Source organism: Callospermophilus lateralis, chromosome 19 (genome assembly GCF_048772815.1).
Source record: "Callospermophilus lateralis isolate mCalLat2 chromosome 19, mCalLat2.hap1, whole genome shotgun sequence".
NCBI classification, from domain to species: Eukaryota; Metazoa; Chordata; class Mammalia; order Rodentia; family Sciuridae; genus Callospermophilus; species Callospermophilus lateralis.
This window is the reverse complement of record NC_135323.1, coordinates 399,665-417,500: the sequence shown is the minus strand read 5'-3', so window position 1 is coordinate 417,500 and position 17,836 is coordinate 399,665. Positions and strand designations below refer to the sequence as shown.

The 17,836-nt window shown below is 59.4% G+C and overlaps 2 protein-coding genes and 1 long non-coding RNA gene across 6 annotated transcripts in view; 1 reads left to right on the top strand and 2 right to left on the bottom strand.

Annotated features, from left to right (window-relative positions):
- Window positions 1–1,388: 1,388 nt before the first annotated feature.
- LOC143638303 (uncharacterized) lies at window positions 1,389–7,187 on the bottom strand. Of its 2 annotated transcripts, XR_013154584.1 has the most exons (4): window positions 6,401–7,187; window positions 3,247–3,431; window positions 2,466–2,813; window positions 1,389–1,689 (listed from the first exon to the last, which is right to left on the bottom strand). It is a non-coding gene; the product is annotated as an uncharacterized LOC143638303 (long non-coding RNA). The 2 variants fall into 2 exon arrangements; XR_013154585.1 differs by lacking the exon at window positions 1,389–1,689 and having other exon boundaries at window positions 2,376–2,813.
- Window positions 7,188–7,603: 416 nt separating this feature from the next.
- Snn (stannin) lies at window positions 7,604–16,962 on the top strand. Its single transcript, XM_077106157.1, has 2 exons — window positions 7,604–7,729; window positions 13,966–16,962. The coding sequence occupies exon 2, from the start codon at window positions 14,052–14,054 to the stop codon at window positions 14,316–14,318; it is 267 nt and encodes an 88-aa protein (XP_076962272.1). The 5' UTR covers window positions 7,604–7,729; window positions 13,966–14,051; the 3' UTR covers window positions 14,319–16,962.
- The window catches only part of Txndc11 (thioredoxin domain containing 11), a 63,089-nt gene continuing 62,143 nt past the window's right edge, over window positions 16,891–17,836 (bottom strand). For all 3 annotated transcript variants that reach the window (XM_077106154.1, XM_077106156.1, XM_077106155.1), the window contains one exon: window positions 16,891–17,621. In XM_077106154.1, coding sequence (XP_076962269.1) covers window positions 17,003–17,621 — 619 coding nt within the window. In that variant the 3' untranslated portion in view covers window positions 16,891–17,002. The remainder of the gene's footprint in view (window positions 17,622–17,836) is intronic.

The window sequence follows — 17,836 nt, the reverse complement described above, 5'->3', positions numbered from 1 at the left end:
CTGGAGCAGCCCAGCTGTGACGGCAGCTCTGAGACACCTGGAGCCAGAACCCCCCGCTGCTCCTGGATCCTGCCCCGCAGAGTCCCCGAGAAGTCGATGCTTGCAGGTGGACTGCAGCGTCCAGGGAGTCTGTTTTGCAGCAACGTGAGGCTATGACATCCCCAAGTCACACTCAGGTCCACTCGCACCTGGGCCCTTGGACAGGGCCTTCCCACAGGCAAAGGAGGCACCTGGGCACAGGAGCCCTACCTTCCTGCCCACCCATGCCAGACGCGGAGCTGGGCACACTGCCTTTGTCCCAGCCTCGCTGCAGCTGACCCTGGGAGGTCTCCTCCCGGCCAGGCCCAGTGGCTCTAGCTTTTCCTGGAAGTGGACTGTGATTGCCAGGGACACAGGGACATGGTTGATCACACTGCAGCTTGCTGGACACACAGTAGGTGTTGAACAAATCGTGTTGTCTAAATAACCACCCCTAGCACAGTGGTCACTAGAAGCTTGGGTCATCCGCCTCCTCCGGGGGCTGCAAGTCCCTTGAGTGGACCACACCATCTCCATATCCCCAGCAGGGCCTGGACAGGGCACTGAAAGAGCAAATGGTCATCACAGCACCTCCGCAGATCAGGCGCAGCTGCAGACTACTCTGCCTCTTGTGTAGACACTTCTGGATCTCTTAACAAAGTGGGGCAGTTATTCCCATTTTACAAATAAGCAAATTGAGGCTCAGAGAAGGTCATTGAGTATCCCGAGGTTGCAGAGCTGGGATGGCAGAGCTGGGCAGCTTACAGCTCCTGCCTGTGGTGGTGGGCAAGCCCCCAGCCCCAGCCTCTGGTGCTCAGGCCGAGCTGTGGATCAGAGCCCTGAGAACTGGGCCTGGGGAGCAGCCCAGGACTCACAGTGGTGGCTGTGAGTCACATGGCTCTCCAGAACCTGGGGTTCATCTCCGCCCTCCCAGCAGTTGCCTTTGGAGGGGAGGCTGGAGGGATTCCGTGGAAGGAGGCCCAGCCTCCCCTTCCCTCCCAGGCTCTTCTCAGTTCTGGAGTCAAAGGGAAGGGTCCCCAGGGGAAATTGGGGGTAAATCCTGCTGCTTCCCACCCCCCCATATCTACTTCCAGGCCGTCCTGGGCCCCTTGCTGTCCCTGTGCCAGGGGTCTGGATTCTGGTGGAGAGAAAGAGGGGACAGAGTGGCTTCCGTGTGTAGAGCCTGAGGACAGGACACGGCAGCCGGCGCTGAAGCTCCAGTCCTTCTTGTGATAACTGTGTCCAGGGGACCCACCCTCCTCTTTGAGACTCAGTTTCCTCATCTGTAAAATCCAGGAAATCACATGTATTTGGGGGGCTGGGGTGGGGCTCAGTGGCAGAGCACTTGCCGGCGTGTGTGAGGCCCTGGTCCGTCCTCAGCACCACACAGAAAGGTCCACTGACAGCTAAAAAGTATTTAAAAAACATATTTCATGGAGCTGTCAGAGGTCAAATGGGTTGACGACTCACATGAAGTGTGTGACTCGTCCCCTGCACACACTCGGCGCTCACAGACGCTGGCGTCCTCATGCTGTGTGCCAGGGGACGTGGGCAGCATTCCACAGCATTCCGCAAGCTCATGAGATCCTCGAGGTGAGCAAGGGTCATCCACCATCACTCCCTGTCGGTGAGACGGCTCGCGGACATGACGGTCAGCTCTCCAGGCAGTCTCTGGGGGGGCGGAACTAGAACTCAAACTCTGGTGGCAATTCCTAGCGCTCCCAAGAGTCCTCGTTGAATATCTGTCCCACCCACTCCAAAACCCACCTTCTCCCTCAAAAACTCAGAAGATCACACAGACGATCCCTGCCTCACACCACGTAAAAGTCAACTCCAAATCAAGGACTCAAGGACTTAAGTGTTCTAAAAAATTTTAGCAGAACATACGAAATGTCTCTTAGACCTAAATGTTGGAATAGTGATCAACCATGGACAACAGTAGAACCTCGGAACTCTGTAGAAAATACAGGTGAAGCTGCTTGTGGACACATACCCCTGATCACAGCTACCTGGGATGCTAAGGCAGGAGGACTGCAGATCCAAAGCCAGACGGGGCATCTTAGTGAGGAGCCTGTCTTTTTTTTTTTCCTTTTAATTATAATTTGTTATACACGGCAGCAGAATGCATTACGATGCATATGGCACACATGGAGCACAGTTTCTCACATCTCTGGTTGTATACAAAGTATACCCACACCATTCGTGTCTTCATGCATGGACTTAGGGTGATGATGTCCACCTCACTCCACCGTCATTGATTCCCTATGCCCCCTCCCTTCCCCTCCCACCCCTCTGCCCTATCTAGAGTTCGTCTGTTCCTCCCATGCTCCCCCTTCTAACCCCACTATGAATCAGCCTCCTTATATCAGAGAAAACATTCGGCATTTGGTTTTCTTGGGACTGGCTAACTTCTCTTAGCCTTATATTCTCCAACTTCATCCATTTACCTGCAAATGCCATGATTTTATTCTCTTTTAATGCTGAGTAGTATTCCATTGTGTATATATGCCATGTTTCCTTTATCCATTCATCTACTGAAGGGCATCTAGGTGGTTCCACAGTTTAGCTGTTGTGAATTGTGCTGCTATAAACACTGATGTGGCTGAGTCCTTGTGGTGTGCTGTTTTTAAGTCCTTTGGGTATAGACCGAGGAGAGGGATAGCTGGGTCAGATGGTGGCTCCATTCCCAGTTTTCCGAGGAATCTCCACACTGCTTTCCATCTTGGCTGCACTGTTTTGCAGTCCCACCATCACGTGTGAGTGTGCCTTTCCCCCACATCCTCGCTAGTGAGAGCCTGTCTTAAAATACAAAGGGCGGGCTTGTAGCTCAGTAGTGAAGTGTCCCTGGGTTCAGTCCTCAGTACTGGAGGAGAGGTAGGAGGGAGGATGGAAGGGAAGGCGGGGGAGAGAGCAGAGAGCGGCCCAGAGGGAAAGGTGGGAAGACCAGAAAAGGCTGAGCGTGGTGGCTTCAGGCCCAGGAGGGGGCCCGGATTGCTGTGACCACAGAAGCCGGGAGAGGGACCAAGAACACATCTTCCTGGAGCCTGGAGGGAGCGGGGCCCTGTTCCCACCTGGGTCCAGGACTGACCCAATACATTTGGGTTGCTTTAGAACACCCGGGTTGTGATGATCGGTGGCGCCACTCCCAGGAAACGAATGCTTCCTTTTAACAAAGTTGGTAGAAAGGAAGGAGAATAAGACACGTTTAAGGAGATAAGTATGACAGACCTGGAGGGGGAGAGCCAGGAGATGAGGACAGCTTTAGACGCGATAGGGCCCTGGAACAGCGAGCCTGGAGGTCGGGGGCAGGTCAATGTCAGAGTCCCGGCTTTTGCTTTGGTTGACGGTCACCCGGGGCAGATCACATGATTCAAACGACTCTGGACATTCCTCATAAGCAGGCCATGGAGAACCTGAGGGACAGCACACCAGGCTTTGGCTGAGTCTGGCCACGATTCTGTGGATCGAAATTCACACAAAAATGAACCCTTCCCAGTGCCAGCTCAGCATCTGCTCCTTCCAGCCGGTGGGCATCAGGGCCAGGCGGCACCCTGGTTCTCTGCTCTGCGCGGCCCTCCCTGGTGCCGCCCCAGTTCCTTCCCCCTTTCCACACTCACCTGCCTTGGGTCTGCCACACACTGTCCTTGTTTCCCTGGGGAGAACTGTCCGTTCTCCGCAGAACATAACCCTCAGGGCTGAGCAGCACCTGCCAGACTCAAGGCGGTCTCCTTAGCAGCTAGCGCAGCTCAGTCCCTGGCACATAGTAGGTGCTCAGTAAAGATCGGCAGAATGAACAGATAACTAGGTGAGTGGATGGATGAATGATCAGAGGCTGGGTGATAGACAGACCCCATGTTCTCGGTGCACAGGTGCTTGGGGTAAGGGAGCCGCCAGGGAACCCCAGGCAAGGCCAGCTGCTCCCCACTCCCACCCTGTAGTCTCTCCCATCCCACTACCCCACAGGCCCCAGGAATGAAGACCAGGGCTGACTGAGGCCTCACTCAACCCTGACAGCCTGGTACACTTTTCTAGTGGACCTGCGGCACAGCTAGGCCTCTCCTGGGCCAGGGCACGGGAGGACTGTGGGCGGCAGGCCGTGATTTGTCACTTGGTTCCTTGCACTTCAGCCATTGATCTGCCACCGCCCCTCCTCTTCCATGTCCCATAACACCTCTGTAGTTACTTCCTTTACATTTTAAGGTACTTTTTCCCCCTAACTATGCCAATTTTAAGAGGAATGGGCATCAATCACTGGCCGTAAATGGAAAAGCATGAAGCCGGCCCTACATGGAAGGGAACTGAAACATAAGCACACAGAAAACAATCCATCTTAGCTCATGAGCACTGACTTCCCAAGATTCTGGGTGTGAGGTCGACTTCCTCTTCTCGGTGTAAGGGGTTCAGCCATGTTAAAGCTGCACCAGCTGCAAGCGGGGCTTCCTCCCCTTGAACAAGAATTGCTGTGTGTCTCAGAGCTAGGTGACACCTTCTCTGTGTCCCCCAGAGCCTTGCCCTGCAAACCTCACCAGTGGTTTTCATCTCACCCTTCAGGAAGCTCCCCTGTGGCCAAAGTCAAGAAGTTCTCATTTTCTTTCTAGGCCTGGAGCCCTTTGGGGGTGCCCTGGGAGCATACCCCCACCTGGGTGCAGGGCCTGGTGGCTGTGGGCTAGGCGGGGGGGGGGGGGGGGCTCGCTGCAGGAGCTACCCCAGGCAGCTGACTTCTCTCCACTCTCCAATCCCAGCAAGCCCCTTCCTTGTCGCAGCCCCCTCCCCTTCTTCCCCACCTCCCCCAGTGGGCACAGGGCCAGATTAGCAGAGGGCAGACCCAGCAGCCGGCAAGCCCCAGGGAGCCCGGAAATCTCACCTCTGGCCCTTAATTATTTTGCTGGCTAATGAACATCTGAGACCCCCCAGCCCATCCAATAGGGAGGACTCAGGGGATGCTGAGCCAGATGTCACCACGGAGGCTGCCAATATCTCCCTCCAAGGATGTGGGCCTGGGGGTAGAGGCCCACATCCTGCCTCTTGGGTAGAGAAAGCTGGGGCTGGGGCAGCCAGCTGGGGTCTTGGTAAGAGCATGGTCCCCACTGGGCCTTCTGCAGGTGACTCACTGTTCACCGTTAGCTCAAGAGAAGCAGAAGCTCAGGCCCTGCCCTCAGAGAGCTGGCCCCGGGTGGTCCCTGAGCTGTGGATGGGGTTTCCAGTGAGTCTGGAACTGGGGCCGGGGCATGGCAACTCGGTACAGGTGCTTGTCGCTGTTTGTACTGTTCCTTACTGTACGGTCACCACGGTGGGAGCATCGTGGTGGGACAATGGCTGGATCCAGGTGGGCTGACCAGGGCCCCTCACCTCTCAGCAGCCCCAGAGGTGGGTTGTGAAGACCAGGAGGTCAAGGCTTAGAGCAGGGCCATAACTTAACCTGCCAGACCCCGTTACTAACATAAGCAGCAAGTGGCCGAGGCTGCTGAGTCCTCGATGTGCTCTCAGCCCTGTGAAGTGGACCTTCAGAGGAAAAACGTGAGGCCCAGAGAGGTTAGGCTGCTCTTTCAAGGCCACCCAGCAGGACAGGCTGGGCTGAAGCTGGGCAGTCTGGCGGCTTCTGTGCCATGCTGCTGGCTTTCATCGAAGTGTCCTGCCTTGCCTGTCATCGGGTCCCCAGCTCTGGCTCTGGGGCTCTGACTGCTAATGAGGCGAAATCAACTTGCGGCTAGGACCAGAGGCCACTGGAACTGGCTTTTGGGGAGAAACGGTTTCCTCTGCTCACGTTCCCTGGTGTGGCCCACAGGCCGGCCCGCTGCCTGGCTCTGGTCTCGGGCAGCTGGCGGGGAGCCAGGCTTCCCTCCGTCATTCTTGGCCCGGTTCTTATGCAACTCCCAGCTCGCCTCCTGGGCCTGTCCTCCTTCCTGGCTGGGGTGCAGCTAGGCTGGCTGGAGAGCTGCCTTCCCATCACATTCATTCGCATTTATCTGTCACCCACTGTAGAGCCGGCAGTGAACGGGGCACACCACATGGGTCAGACAGACCTAAAGTCCACTGTGCGTCCTTGAAAAGGACCATTGCACAGTGACTAGGGGAGAATGACGGGGACAACCCTGGCGTGGGGGCTCTCCTGACAAGGGGCATGTCAGAGAAAACCTGAAAAGGGAAGTGGAAGAATGTTCCAGGTGAAGGAGAGTCAGGAGATAAGAGACAGCGGGGACATTGTGCACTCCAGCCTGTGGGAGGGAGGAAGGAGCTCAGACTCCATCTTCTTCCAGAGGGTTCCATTGAGGCTGGGGAAGAAGTTTCAGGCAACAATCCCCGAGCTCCCAGAACAGAAGCCAGCTCCTCCACCCCCTCCTGTCTTCCCTAGTGCCTGGGCCACGGAGCCCTGAAGGATCACCTGCACCCATCTGTGGACTCCAGCTGGCCAGCGGCAAGTGTCCTCTACTCCAGTCACTTTCTTGGAGTGAACCAGTGGTGGTTACTGCACTGAGGGAGCCTCTCTTCTCAGGCGGGCAGGACCCACCTAGAACCCTGGCTGCACCACAGCAGCTAGCAGTCCTGGAGCTCTTCAACACCTGGGTTCCTTCTTTGTAAATGGGATAATTCTTAAAAGTTATTTTGATAAAATGTGTTGACCAATTAATTCAGGGCATGGCATTTAGTGGAAGGCCTGTCCACGGGGGTATGAAGTTTTAAAAAAACCCGTGATTTGCCAGATGCACTGGCTCCCACCCGCTGATCCCATAGGCTTGGAAGGCTGGGAAGATTGTGAGTTCAAAGCCAGCCTCCGCAACTCAGCGAGGCCCTAAGCAACCTAGGGAGGCCCTGTCATTCATTCATCCATACATGAATAAAAGGGAAGTGGCTCAGTGGAGAAGCGCCCCTGGGTCCAACCCCTGGTGGCCCCTAACACACACACACACGACAAACCCAAGCCCCCAAGCCTGATGATCAGTGGCCAAAGGCGGCAACTCCCCGCCGGCTGCTGCCACAGAGAGCTCCGCGGGCAGAGACCTCCTCCGTCTCTTCGGGGCTGTTTGGGCAGCGACTGGGGATTGAGGCACAGGGTCGGCGCTCCCACGTGGAGAAGGGACAATGAATGGGAGAATCAGCGCAGGAACCGGACCCCAGCTGTCTTCCGTGCAAAAAGTGCCGGTGCCCGCCTCCGTCAGCACAGCCCGAGCTGCGCTCCGTCCTGCGAGCTGGGCGCCTGTCCCTGTCCTCAGGCGGGAACCGAGGGCCCGCCGGGGTCGGCCAGAGAACTGCGGGGGGAGGGCTCCCGCCGCGGGCCCCGCACCTCCGGCGCCCAATCGGCGCGCGCGGAAACCCAGCCCGCCCCCCGCCCCCGGTTCTGCCAGCTGCGCGCGGCCCCGCCCCGCCCCGGCCTCCCGCCCCGCCCCGGCCTCCCGCCCCGCCCCGGCCTCCCGCCCCGCCCCGGCCTCCCGCCCCGCCCCGGCCTCCCGCCCCGCCCCGGCCTCCCGCCCCGGCCTCCGGCGCACGTGACTCCGCCCCGGACCGCCCCGCCCCGCCGTCCAAGCGCGGCCCACCATTGGCCTCCCTGGAGGTCCCGCCCCCTCAGGGGCGGGGCCGGTGGCGTCCCGCCCGCCGCAGAGCGGGGCTCCTGCGTCCCGACGGTGCGCGGCGGCCGGACCGGGCTGGCGGGCGGGCGGAGCCGGGCCCGCGGGACTGCTGCGGGGCGATCGGGCCGGCTGCAGGCCGCGCCATGGTGAGCGGGGCCGGGCGGGCCGCGCGCTGTCGGGTGGGCCCTGGCCGGAGGGGCAGGGGCGGACCGGGCGGGGTGGGGGCGCGCGCGAGGCGGCGGTGCCTGGGCCGGGGTCTCTGCGTCGGGGGAGGGGCGACCCTGCGGGGGCGCGGCTTCGGGGGAGGGTCTGTTCCTGGGGGCCGCGCCCGCGGGCGGGGGCTCTTTGTCCGCTGCGCTGTGCGAGATCCGCACAAAGGAGGCGGCGGGGGGCGGAGGCTGTTGGCGCGGACCCGGTGCCCCCTCCCCCGCCGGCGCGGGTCCCCCACCGCGGCCCGCAGTTCTGCGCCCTGCGCCCGCTGCGGGGCTCTCCGGGACACTTCGGGATTTCTCAAGATTCCGGGAGTTGGGGGTCCTGGCCGCCCCCAGCGTGGTCAGAAGGGCTCTGAGAGGTGCATGCAGCTACGTCTGGCCTCCGTTTCGAGGGTGGGGAAACTGAGGCCGAGCCGCAGCGTTTGGCGCCGGGCTCCGTGGCAGTGGCTGCGCGGCGTGGGCATGGCTGGGTCTCGTGGTCCCCCGTCCCCCCACCTCGAAGGAAGCGGACTTGAGTGGCCTCTCCAGCTGTCGCCCCCGGCCTGAGCCCCTGCTTCCCTCCAGCCCTGCCTTGCCTCTCCTCTCCACAGAGTGAGGGGGACGCGGGCGTCGCCTGGCAGGGGTAAATGAGAGGGTGCGTGGAGCGCACCTGGCACCGCGCCTGCTCGCCGCCCGCGCTCAGCCCGAGGGAGCTGCTGGGGCGCTTGTCATCCCTGAGTCCCGACCCGCATTGAGTCTTCAGGTCACCCAGCCTGCTCTCATGGGGGCCACACTGGGATTTACCTGTCCTCCACCCCTCAGGCATCAGAGAGAGGAGGTGCCAGAGAATATGACATTTTAGAGTCATAGTCTGGAATCCAGAGTTTCAGATCTAGGCTGGCTAGGTTTGAGCTGTGTGACCTTGGGCAATTGACATAACTTCTCTGAGCCACAAATTCTTCCTCTGCCAAGTGGGAAGAGCAATTATTCAATTTTAGGGTCCTTGTGAGGCAGAAATTTTGGAGACAATCTGCAAAGGGTGTCTGGCACATAATAGTCACTGTCAACTTTTGTAGCAGCCACTATTTCCAAAGTTGTTTGGCCAAATGGGCTGACCCTAGAACAGCCTGTGAGAATGACCAGTGGATGGTGCATAGTGTGGGAGCAGGAGCCTCAGATCTGGGCCACAGGAGACCCCGGCTGACCTTGGGGCAGTCCCGGAGCTCTGGCTCCTGCTTCCTCTTCTGCCATGGGGAGCCGCGACTCTGGAGCCAGCTTCTCTTCTGGAGGAGGAGGTGGAGGGTGAGATAACAGGACCAGAGCCGGGCACAGCGGTAAGTTCACTTCCCGTCAGCTTCCCTGCTGTAGGATGTGTCCTTGTGTCCAGGACGGCTGGGGCCTGGCACGGCAGACACTTTGCCCGCAGTCTGCTTCTCCTTCTCCGGTTGTCACTGTCCCGCAGTCCTGCCTCCGTCCTCAGCACCCAGGGCAGGAGGCGTTTCTGGTTTGTGAACTGGGGTCAGTCAGTGCCCTTGGCAGGTGGCTGTGTGGCGGGTGAGGGACATGCTCTGCCCTGGGGTTGCAGTGGAGTCCCTGGGGGATGGCTGCCCCCTGCGAGCAGGTGGGAGCTGCGGACGTGGGGCGCTGAGCTCTGCCAGGCTCAGCATGGTGCCATGGTGTGCCCGGGGAAGGGAGCAGGAGCAGCAGTGTGTCCCAGGGGCCTGGGCCAGACTGTGTGCCCTGCTGGTCCTCGGGTGGGGTGAGGGGCTCGTCCCCACTTTACGCACTGAGAAACCAAGGCCATCAGCAGCGACATGCTTGACTGGGTGGGAGCAGCCAACGGAAGCCTGCTTTGGGCCCTGCGCCTATCCAGTGGGCAAAGGCCATGCAGGGGCAGGGTCACCTAGGTCCTCTCCTCACACCGGGCCAGACTCAGAGGAGAAGCGGGACCTGCGAAGGAGACCCGTGCCCTGGACCCACGGGTGCCGGGGCAGGGACTGTCTTTCTGAGCCCTCCGCACCTTGGCACAGCAGCTTTAGCACCGCGGCAGCCTCATTGGCGAAGGCCGGTGCTGGCCAGTGCTTACCTGGAATTTGTTGATTCTCTTATTCCAGGGGACACATGACCTCTGTGGGGACACGGCATGTCCTGTGCTTCACCCTCCTTTGGGGATGATTGGGGGGCAGAGAACTCTGCAGACTGGAGAGCCTGGGCTTTGCCAGGCGTGGTCTGTGGGACCCACGGGTCAGGGCACACGGTGTAGGCTGGGTGGGGGTCAGGTGCCGGGTTCGCCCTGACCCAGAGAGTGGACAAGGGGGTGTCACAGAGCTCTGCTGCCGGCTGGCCCTGTCCTGCTCTGGCCCTCTACACCTGAACGACCTCCCTTTGCTCTTGGGGGTCACCTGCTCATTTCCAGCTCTCACTCTTGACAGCCCACCCCAGCTCTACACCTCGGTCTCCTCCTCTGCAAAGCGGGGTGCTGATGGCGAGTGGAGTCATCCAGGGGCCTGTGTAGGAGGTGGGATGCTCGTTCTGATGTGGTCCACGTTTCCCACGTTCATCCTGGGCATCTCCCCAGTCCAGGCCTCGACCCTCTCTGTGCCACCCTGGCCCACGCGCTTTGCAGGATTGCAGGGGCCAGCTGGCTGGCAGGAAACAGCCGTACTCAGGGGCCTGAGGAGGCCCGGGGGGCTGGGGTCCAACCAGGCAAAGTGGGGCTCACAGCGCCCAGCTGCCCTGGCATGTTGGACTTCTCTGGGCTGTGCTTCTCAGCCACTCGGCCACCACCTCCCCTCGCTGCCCCAGCGTGCATGGGCTGAGCTCTGAGAATCCATGGGCACATCTTTCTTTCAAACCCCACACTCTGGCTGCAGCCTGAGCTTCCTCATAAGCTGCTGGAGTGTCCTCATAAGCAGGGTCCCAGAGCTGGCCTGGTTTAGGGAGCTCACTCAGCTGGGGTTCCCTGCCTTTGAGGGCAGGATATCCTCTAACTTCTCGCTGTGTCTCTAGACTTGGAACACTCAGCAGACCTTCACTGAGCACCTACTGTGTGCTGGTGATAATGCAGAGGATGTGCATGGGCAGTGGCTTCCTCTTGCAGACACCCATGGTGTCCATGGGTGCAGGTCAGCAGCTAGGGAGACACCCTGACCCAAGAGCATTCCAGGTGACAGAGAGCTCTGGAAAAAGTAGAGTGGGGTGAGCATGGGAGAGGGGTTGCTGGGGCCAGGTGTGGGTGGCAGCCCTCAGAGGTACCTTCTGAGAAAGGCCCCAGTTACAGGAAGGAGCACCATGGGATGCGGAGGGACAGGCAGGGCAGAGCCGAGCTGGAGGCGGGGAGTTTGGATTTTCTTCTGAGGCCTGGGAGGGTCTGAGTGGGGAATGATGTGAACAGATTTTTTAGATCAGTTCTCAGGAAATGCTCAGAGTGAAAGGAGGAACCGGTACATTCCGGGAGGGCCGGGGCCACTGGTAGGCGTGACTGTGGCTCCGTCACGCTCTGTGCTTGGGGGTGGGTGGGGCAAGAGGCCCATCCCTGGCTCTGCCCATCTCCAGGCCTGGGGCAGTCCCCTCTCTCCTCAGCGGGTCCCTTTGAGCTGGGGCTGCCTGTGCCTGGGTTTCTTTACTAGTCCTGAGACCGCTGGTTCTCCTGGACTCGTGGGTGCCCCTTGGGCCATCTCCCACCTCCTGCCCCTGAGCCACCCCAGTCCCCAGACACACACTTCCCCTTCTAAACTGATACTGACTTGCCTTCCTGCCCAGAAGGCTGTGGGAGGTGCATGTCCAGGCAGCTCTGCACCCCGAGGCCAGGAGAGGGAGTGCAGGCAGGGCTGGTGCAGGCCCACTCCTGGGGCCTGAGGGGACAGGCTGGTGGTGAGGGCAGAGGCCGGGCTGCTGAGTGGGCAGGGCAGGGCCAGGAGGGCACCTTGCAAGAGCTGGCATTAACTAGGTCAGACTTACTCTGCGCCTCCCTCGGGTGGCATTTGGGGCCAGGTCACTCTGTGTCACAGTTCTGGAGCTGCCCTGTGCCTTGGGATGTTCAGCAGCATCTCTGGCCTCTGCCCTGTGAGAGTGCCTCCTCCCCCTGTTTATGACCACCCAAAATGGCCACAGGGTGGGGCAGCCTACATTGAGGTCCACTGGTGATAGTGCAGAGGATGTGCACGGGCAGTGCAGATCTGGAGCAGAGGTCTAGGCAGGGGTGGCTGGTGGAGGCGGCCTGGAGGATGTACCCGTGGCAGCAGCATGGCTGGGAAGCGGGAAGCAGCCCCGGGCATCATGCTGGCCCGGTAGGCAGCTGTGGACTTGGTTGTGTCCTGTGTCTTGGGATTGGCAAGGGTCCTGGCTGTGGTGGGCTCAGTGAGAGGGACGGCAGCAACCAACAGTAACAAGGACATAGCCCCAGGACTGTTGCCTTCCTGCCTGGAGCCTCTCTGCAGGTGGTGGGCAGTGCTCCCTGGTTCCAGGGCCGGTCCTTGGACACTGGGGTATTAACTTAGCGGCCTTGACCTTCGGGTAGCCCCCCCACCCTAGCCTCCTAGGTTGGGTACAAGTCACTTCTAATTAAGGTCACTATGGCTGAGGGACACAGCAGGTCCATCCTATTTGGAGGGAAAAACTTTTTCCAGTGCTGCGACTCCTGAGAAAGCAAACGTTACACACGTGGACACCCAGTCTCAGCTGAGGGCGGACTGAGTGCTGGGCCTGCACAGGATGCTTTGCAGGCTGGTCCTCACCCCCACGGCTGTGGTGGCTGTGTGACTGGTGTGGGGGAGAAGAAGGGCAAGGTCTTGGGCACCAGGGCAAGCTGGTTTCAGTGTCCAGGGTGCAACAGTGGCAAAGTCCAGGCCTCGCTGCCTGGCCCTGGGTGTCGCCCATAGGAAGAGAGGCAGACTGGAGTGTGGGTTTTCTGGATCCCGTGTGGTCGGGAGCCACTTTCTGTTGCCCCCCAGCAGCCACACTGCAGATGAGGGTTCTGGGGCTGGGCAAGGCGGTGGGAGCCGTCTGAGGTCACATGGGGAGGCAGCGGCTCCCAGTCCTCCGGGTCCTGGCCTCACCCCTCCCCACACCGGGGAGCAGGCCTGGCCAGCGGTGCCCTCCCACCTCTGTCTAGACAGGGAGATGCTCCCACTCCCTGCCCCTGCCTTGGGTAGTCGCCACTCCCCCCGCCAGCAATGCCATTCCCCGCAGCGAGGCCTCCCTGCACCCTAGCCGCCCACCATCTTAGCGTCAGGCACCTGGTCCTTGGTGTCCCCATGTGGCACCTGCTTTTGTGGTGACAAGCATTTTGGAGTCCTGACCTGTCTGCAGTCTGGGCCCTGCACCAGGCGCTGAGCATGTGCAGACAGGGCTCCTGCCCACCCCTGCCCCTCTAGAGCTCCCCTGGGCATCTTGGCCTCAGCTCATCCAGGTTCCAGAGTTCCAGGTCTCCCAGGCCAGCACAGGCCCCAGTGGCAGAAGCTATTGTCTGCTGTGCCCTGTCACAGGAGTCCCAGAGGGACATGGTTGCTTTGTGTGTGTCACCTGCTCCCCACAGTAGCAGATGTCATTTCCTTGTTTTCAAATCCTTCCTCTATCCTTCAGGAAGTCACTGGCTCCTCTTAGTCCCCAAGTGGTTAGTGACACCCAGTGGTGCAGCTCCCGGAGCAGACACGGCAAACGGAAGAGCCAGAGGAGTGTCCAGCCCTCCCACGGCCCCTGCCACAGCTTTAGAGGTGTCCTCTGTCCCCCTTCCCCTCCGCGACTGGTCCTGGGGCTGAGCCAGGGGTCACATGCTTGGTCTGATTACAGAAGCAGGTAGGCGTGGGACACCTGATGGACGCAGGCTGGGTGAACCTCTGGACAGACACCGAACGCCAGTCCTGTGTTCCTCACTTGAATGAGAGCTGGTGTTCAGGCTGAAGAACTCTCAAAAATAGAGTCCAGAGCTGGGGCAGTGGCGCCCGCCTGTGATCCCGGCAGCTCGGGAGGAGCCCCGGGAGGGGGGGAGCACCTGCAGTCCCAGCACTCAGGCCGAGCAGGAGGATTGCTTAAGTCCTGGAGTTTGAGACCAGCCTTGGCAACAAAGCAGGCAACAAAATAAAAATAGAAAAACAAACTTAGAGCCCATGCAGGTGCCAGCTGGAGCTCTCCAGTGGTGTGTGGCCCCCATGTAGGTCCCAGGTGTAGCCTCCACTCGCTCTGTCTTTCAGGACCCTCACGTCCAGCTGGAGTTCCAGCCTCACTGAGCCAGCCGCCCCAGGAGCTTCCTGCCGAGGAAGCCACACGAGTACTGACCATGTCTATCATGGACCACAGCCCCACCACAGGCGTGGTCACGGTCATTGTCATCCTCATCGCCATTGCTGCACTGGGGGCCTTGATCCTGGGCTGCTGGTGCTACCTGCGGCTACAGCGCATCAGCCAGTCGGAGGACGAGGAGAGCATTGTGGGCGATGGCGAGACCAAGGAGCCCTTCCTGCTGGTGCAGTACTCGGCCAAGGGACCGTGCGTGGAGAGGAAGGCCAAGCTGATGACCTCCAGCGGCCCAGAGGTGCACGGCTGATCTGGGCTTCGAGGCTTCCGGTCCTGTTTGCAGCCAGCCAAGCGGCACCAGGAGGGGCGGAACCACACAGATATGCTGCTGTCTGAGAGGAAGGGTTGATGCTTGCTGGCATGGCCTCTTTGGGCTTGGCCATCGCATGCACTGACTCCAGGGTCCTGGCTGTCCTGGGCTTCCCCTTGGCCTCCTGGTGGGGCTGCCCATTGCAGGCAGTGGGCAGGCTTGACCTTGCTGGGGCCACGCTGGGGCTGTGGCCCCGTAGTGCTTTTGTTACTTGAATGTTTAGCTGAGCCTGTTTTTGACAGAGCTACTACTGTAATGCGTGAACTAACAAACCTGTGAACTGTACATAGGCCCTTGAAGCACGTGCTTAAAGCCTTTTTTTGCTGAATTTAAAAAATACCATATTGAGCACATGGGACCGGTTGATTATGGCCATACTCACGATGAGCAGAGGCAAGACCATGGAGGGTCTTGGACGTGTAAGGCCCAGGGTTGAACCTGTAGGAGTCTCTGATGCCTACCTGCCTGTATGTAAAAGAAGTGAGACGTCAGTTTGAAGTCTCTGGCTGACCAGTCTGGGTGCTTGGGTGGCGTCTCTCTGGCTGGTGGTGGATGAAGAGCCCCGCCCCTCCCTCTTTCCTCCAGGTAGATGCAGCTGTCAAGCTGTTAACCGCGCCCAATGATGGCAGCTTATTGCAAGGAAGCTACGTACCTGCTTGGGAGCCAGTGAAGGACGAGTCAGGGCACGCGTCCCGAGGGCTGCCAGGCGTCTTAGTAGCAGAGCAGTGTCTTGGCCCCCTGGCTGTGAGCATGCTGAGCACCCCATCTTGACACAGGCTTTGCTGAAGTCGCTGATCCTCAGAGGAGCACCAGAGCTCTGCTGGCTGCTCTCAGCTGAGGCCCAGTTGGCCCAGGAGCAAGTTTTTGGTTTTGTTTTTGTATTTAATATTTTCTGCACTGGAGGGGAGGAGGTGGAGATTTGGCTTCCCCCCTCTTCCCTTTTCACAAGTTAGCCCCTTCCTCTTGGATGCGCGCCCACCTGCTGGGTGCTGGATCTCACTTTCCTGAGGCCCATCTCAGAAGTCCCTGGTCTCTTCAGGCCCTGCACGCGGTGTGTGCTTCACCAAGAAGCCACCAGATGCTCCCCGCCAGCCTGTGCTCAGCACAGGGAGAGGGGGTGAATCTCAAGTTCAGGAACTGGTTCTCATGGGCAGGAGTTGGCGGCTTTCAGTGGAGCTGGCCTGCGTCTCAACGTGTCCCATGTGAGCTAGCTCAGGTTTTTAATCCAACCACTGTATGCACATTCTACACCATCACCAAAATGGGGCTCAAGTGTCATCCTGGGTCACCAGTCGGAGGCCAGCCCTGGCATGACTTTGGAGTGCTGGCCCGGTGCACTTGAGCTGCTGGCAAGCAGCAAGCATAGTGGGAGGACAGCTCTGGCCTCCTGGCCCTGCTGGAGGCAACTCCCCTGTTGAGCTAATCCACTCTCTAGAGCCAGGGGAGCTGTAGGGAGCCTCCTTTTTAGCAGCATCTGACATGAAGCAATGGCCTGGAGCAGGGTGGGGAGGGGTGGCTGACTAGGCCATCTGTGCTGCAGGCAGTGGAGGTGCGCCAGAGAGCAGGAGAGGAAATGCCCTTGCCCCCCTGATGGATGGCGCAGTGGTGAAGAGGTGGTGGAGGGAGAGCTGGGCCTCAGCAGAGGCAGCCAGGTGGGGCAGAGGCTGGGAGAGGCCACCCAGCCACTGCAGCCAGGACCAGAGGGGACGACAGGAGGCCCAAAGAGGCCGACAAAAGACGAGGGGCAGCTGGGTGAGGCTGCGGTGCTGGATCCAGCCCTCTCCCTTCCGACCTCCAGGCTGGCTCCCACTACTCCTGAGGTTGGTGGTCCACAGCCTCAGCTGCATGAGTGGCGGGATCTGCACCTCAGCCTCTGACCCTGATCCCTCAGCTGACTTCACTCTGGCGCCTGCAGTGCTCTCTGTGCCGCTGAGTTTGTTTGGAGATGACCAGCCCTGCTCTCTCATCAGCTTCACTTTGGAGGTCCTCTTGCCCCCTCCATTAGCCAGGCACATCTGTAGAGCTTGAGTTGGCCAGGGGCAGCGCTGGATGAGGGACAGGCCCAGTGGGGCGCTGGTGGGGTGTCTGGGAGGAGCACGACAATGCCCGTGAAACTGGAGAGCAACATACAGTGGCTGTCCCTGTCCTCCTTATCAGTGTCCCTGTCCTCCTTATCAGTGGCTACTGTTTTTAAGCATAGATCCCAAGCCACACACTCCAATGGCTTAGTGAATCATGACCTCTCTCAGTTCTTATCAATAGCCCAACTACTGTGTGCAAGTCTTCTAAGACAGTCAGAGTTGACCTTCCCCCCTCCATGTCATGGCAGAAGCAACAGTAGGGCAGCGGGAGGCAACGCTCTGACACTGAGCCACTCAAATATGGACTAATTTTTCAGACAGATCTTCAAATGGACTGTGCTACTGTTTTTCTCTCAAAGCTACCAAGTTTGTGCAATAAGTGGAAGGGATGTCATCCCTGTTCAATAAAAGCTGAATGACATTCAAGTTGATTTTCTAGACCACTGAGAAAATCTTTATTTACAATAAATTTCAATAAAATTTGCATAAATATATTCCCAATATACAGTTTTCACCTCTGATTCCTTCATGTCATTTTGCAAGTTAGTCTGTCCTGTTCTCACCCTTCCTCTCAGGTGCCAGCGAGGAGCTGCCATTGGAAGGTGAAGGGGCGCTTCCAGGTAACTGGGGGGCACCTGTGGGCTCAGGGTGCTCAGGACGCACCTCTGTCCGGGGGGCTGGGTCCTCAGCCCGGTCCTGGCCCTCCAGTTTCTTCTCCATGGTGGCCACCAGGACCTTGAGCCACGCGTTTTCGGTGAGGAGGGTCTGCGAGGCATCTGCCAGCTCTTCCAGCTCGCGGGCCTTCTGTGCGTACAGGGCCTGCAGCTGCTCGCTGTGCCGCTGGAGCAGGCTGTGCTGCTTCTCCAGGGTCTGCTGCTGGCGCAGCAGCCGGCGCTCGTCCCTGCGGGCGTTGGAGAGCTGGCCCTCCACCTGCACCTGTGCTCGGTGAAGGCTGCTTATCTCTGCTCTCAGTTTCTGGACCTCCCTCTCCAAGTGGGAGATGTGCCCCTGCTGTAGGACTGCCTCGCTCTGGAGACATTCCTGGGTAGACATTCTCGACTGCGGGGGGGCGGAGGCAGGGTCCGAGTGGTGCAAGATGAACCTCAGCAGATTTGGAAGGGTGATGGGGAGGTCTTCAGGGTATTTCACACTTAGGTCCTTTCTGGAAAGAGAGGGAAAGGAGCCAAGGATCAGACACGTGCAACAGGATGGTATAAAACCAGCTGCTGCGGAGGTCAGGCAGCTATGCTTACCAAGAAAGACATCCTGAGGACCTTACTGGAGGAAGATGGGCATGAGCAGGCAGCTCTCACAGGCGAGGCTGGCTGTGCTGTGATAAGGCACTTATCTAAATGTGTGTCTGTTCCTGAGGCTGGA

Excerpts from the sequence above, each read along its gene's own strand:
- Snn (XM_077106157.1), top strand. The coding sequence starts at position 14,052 with ATGTCTATCATGGACCACAGCCCCACCACAGGCGTGGTCACGGTCATT.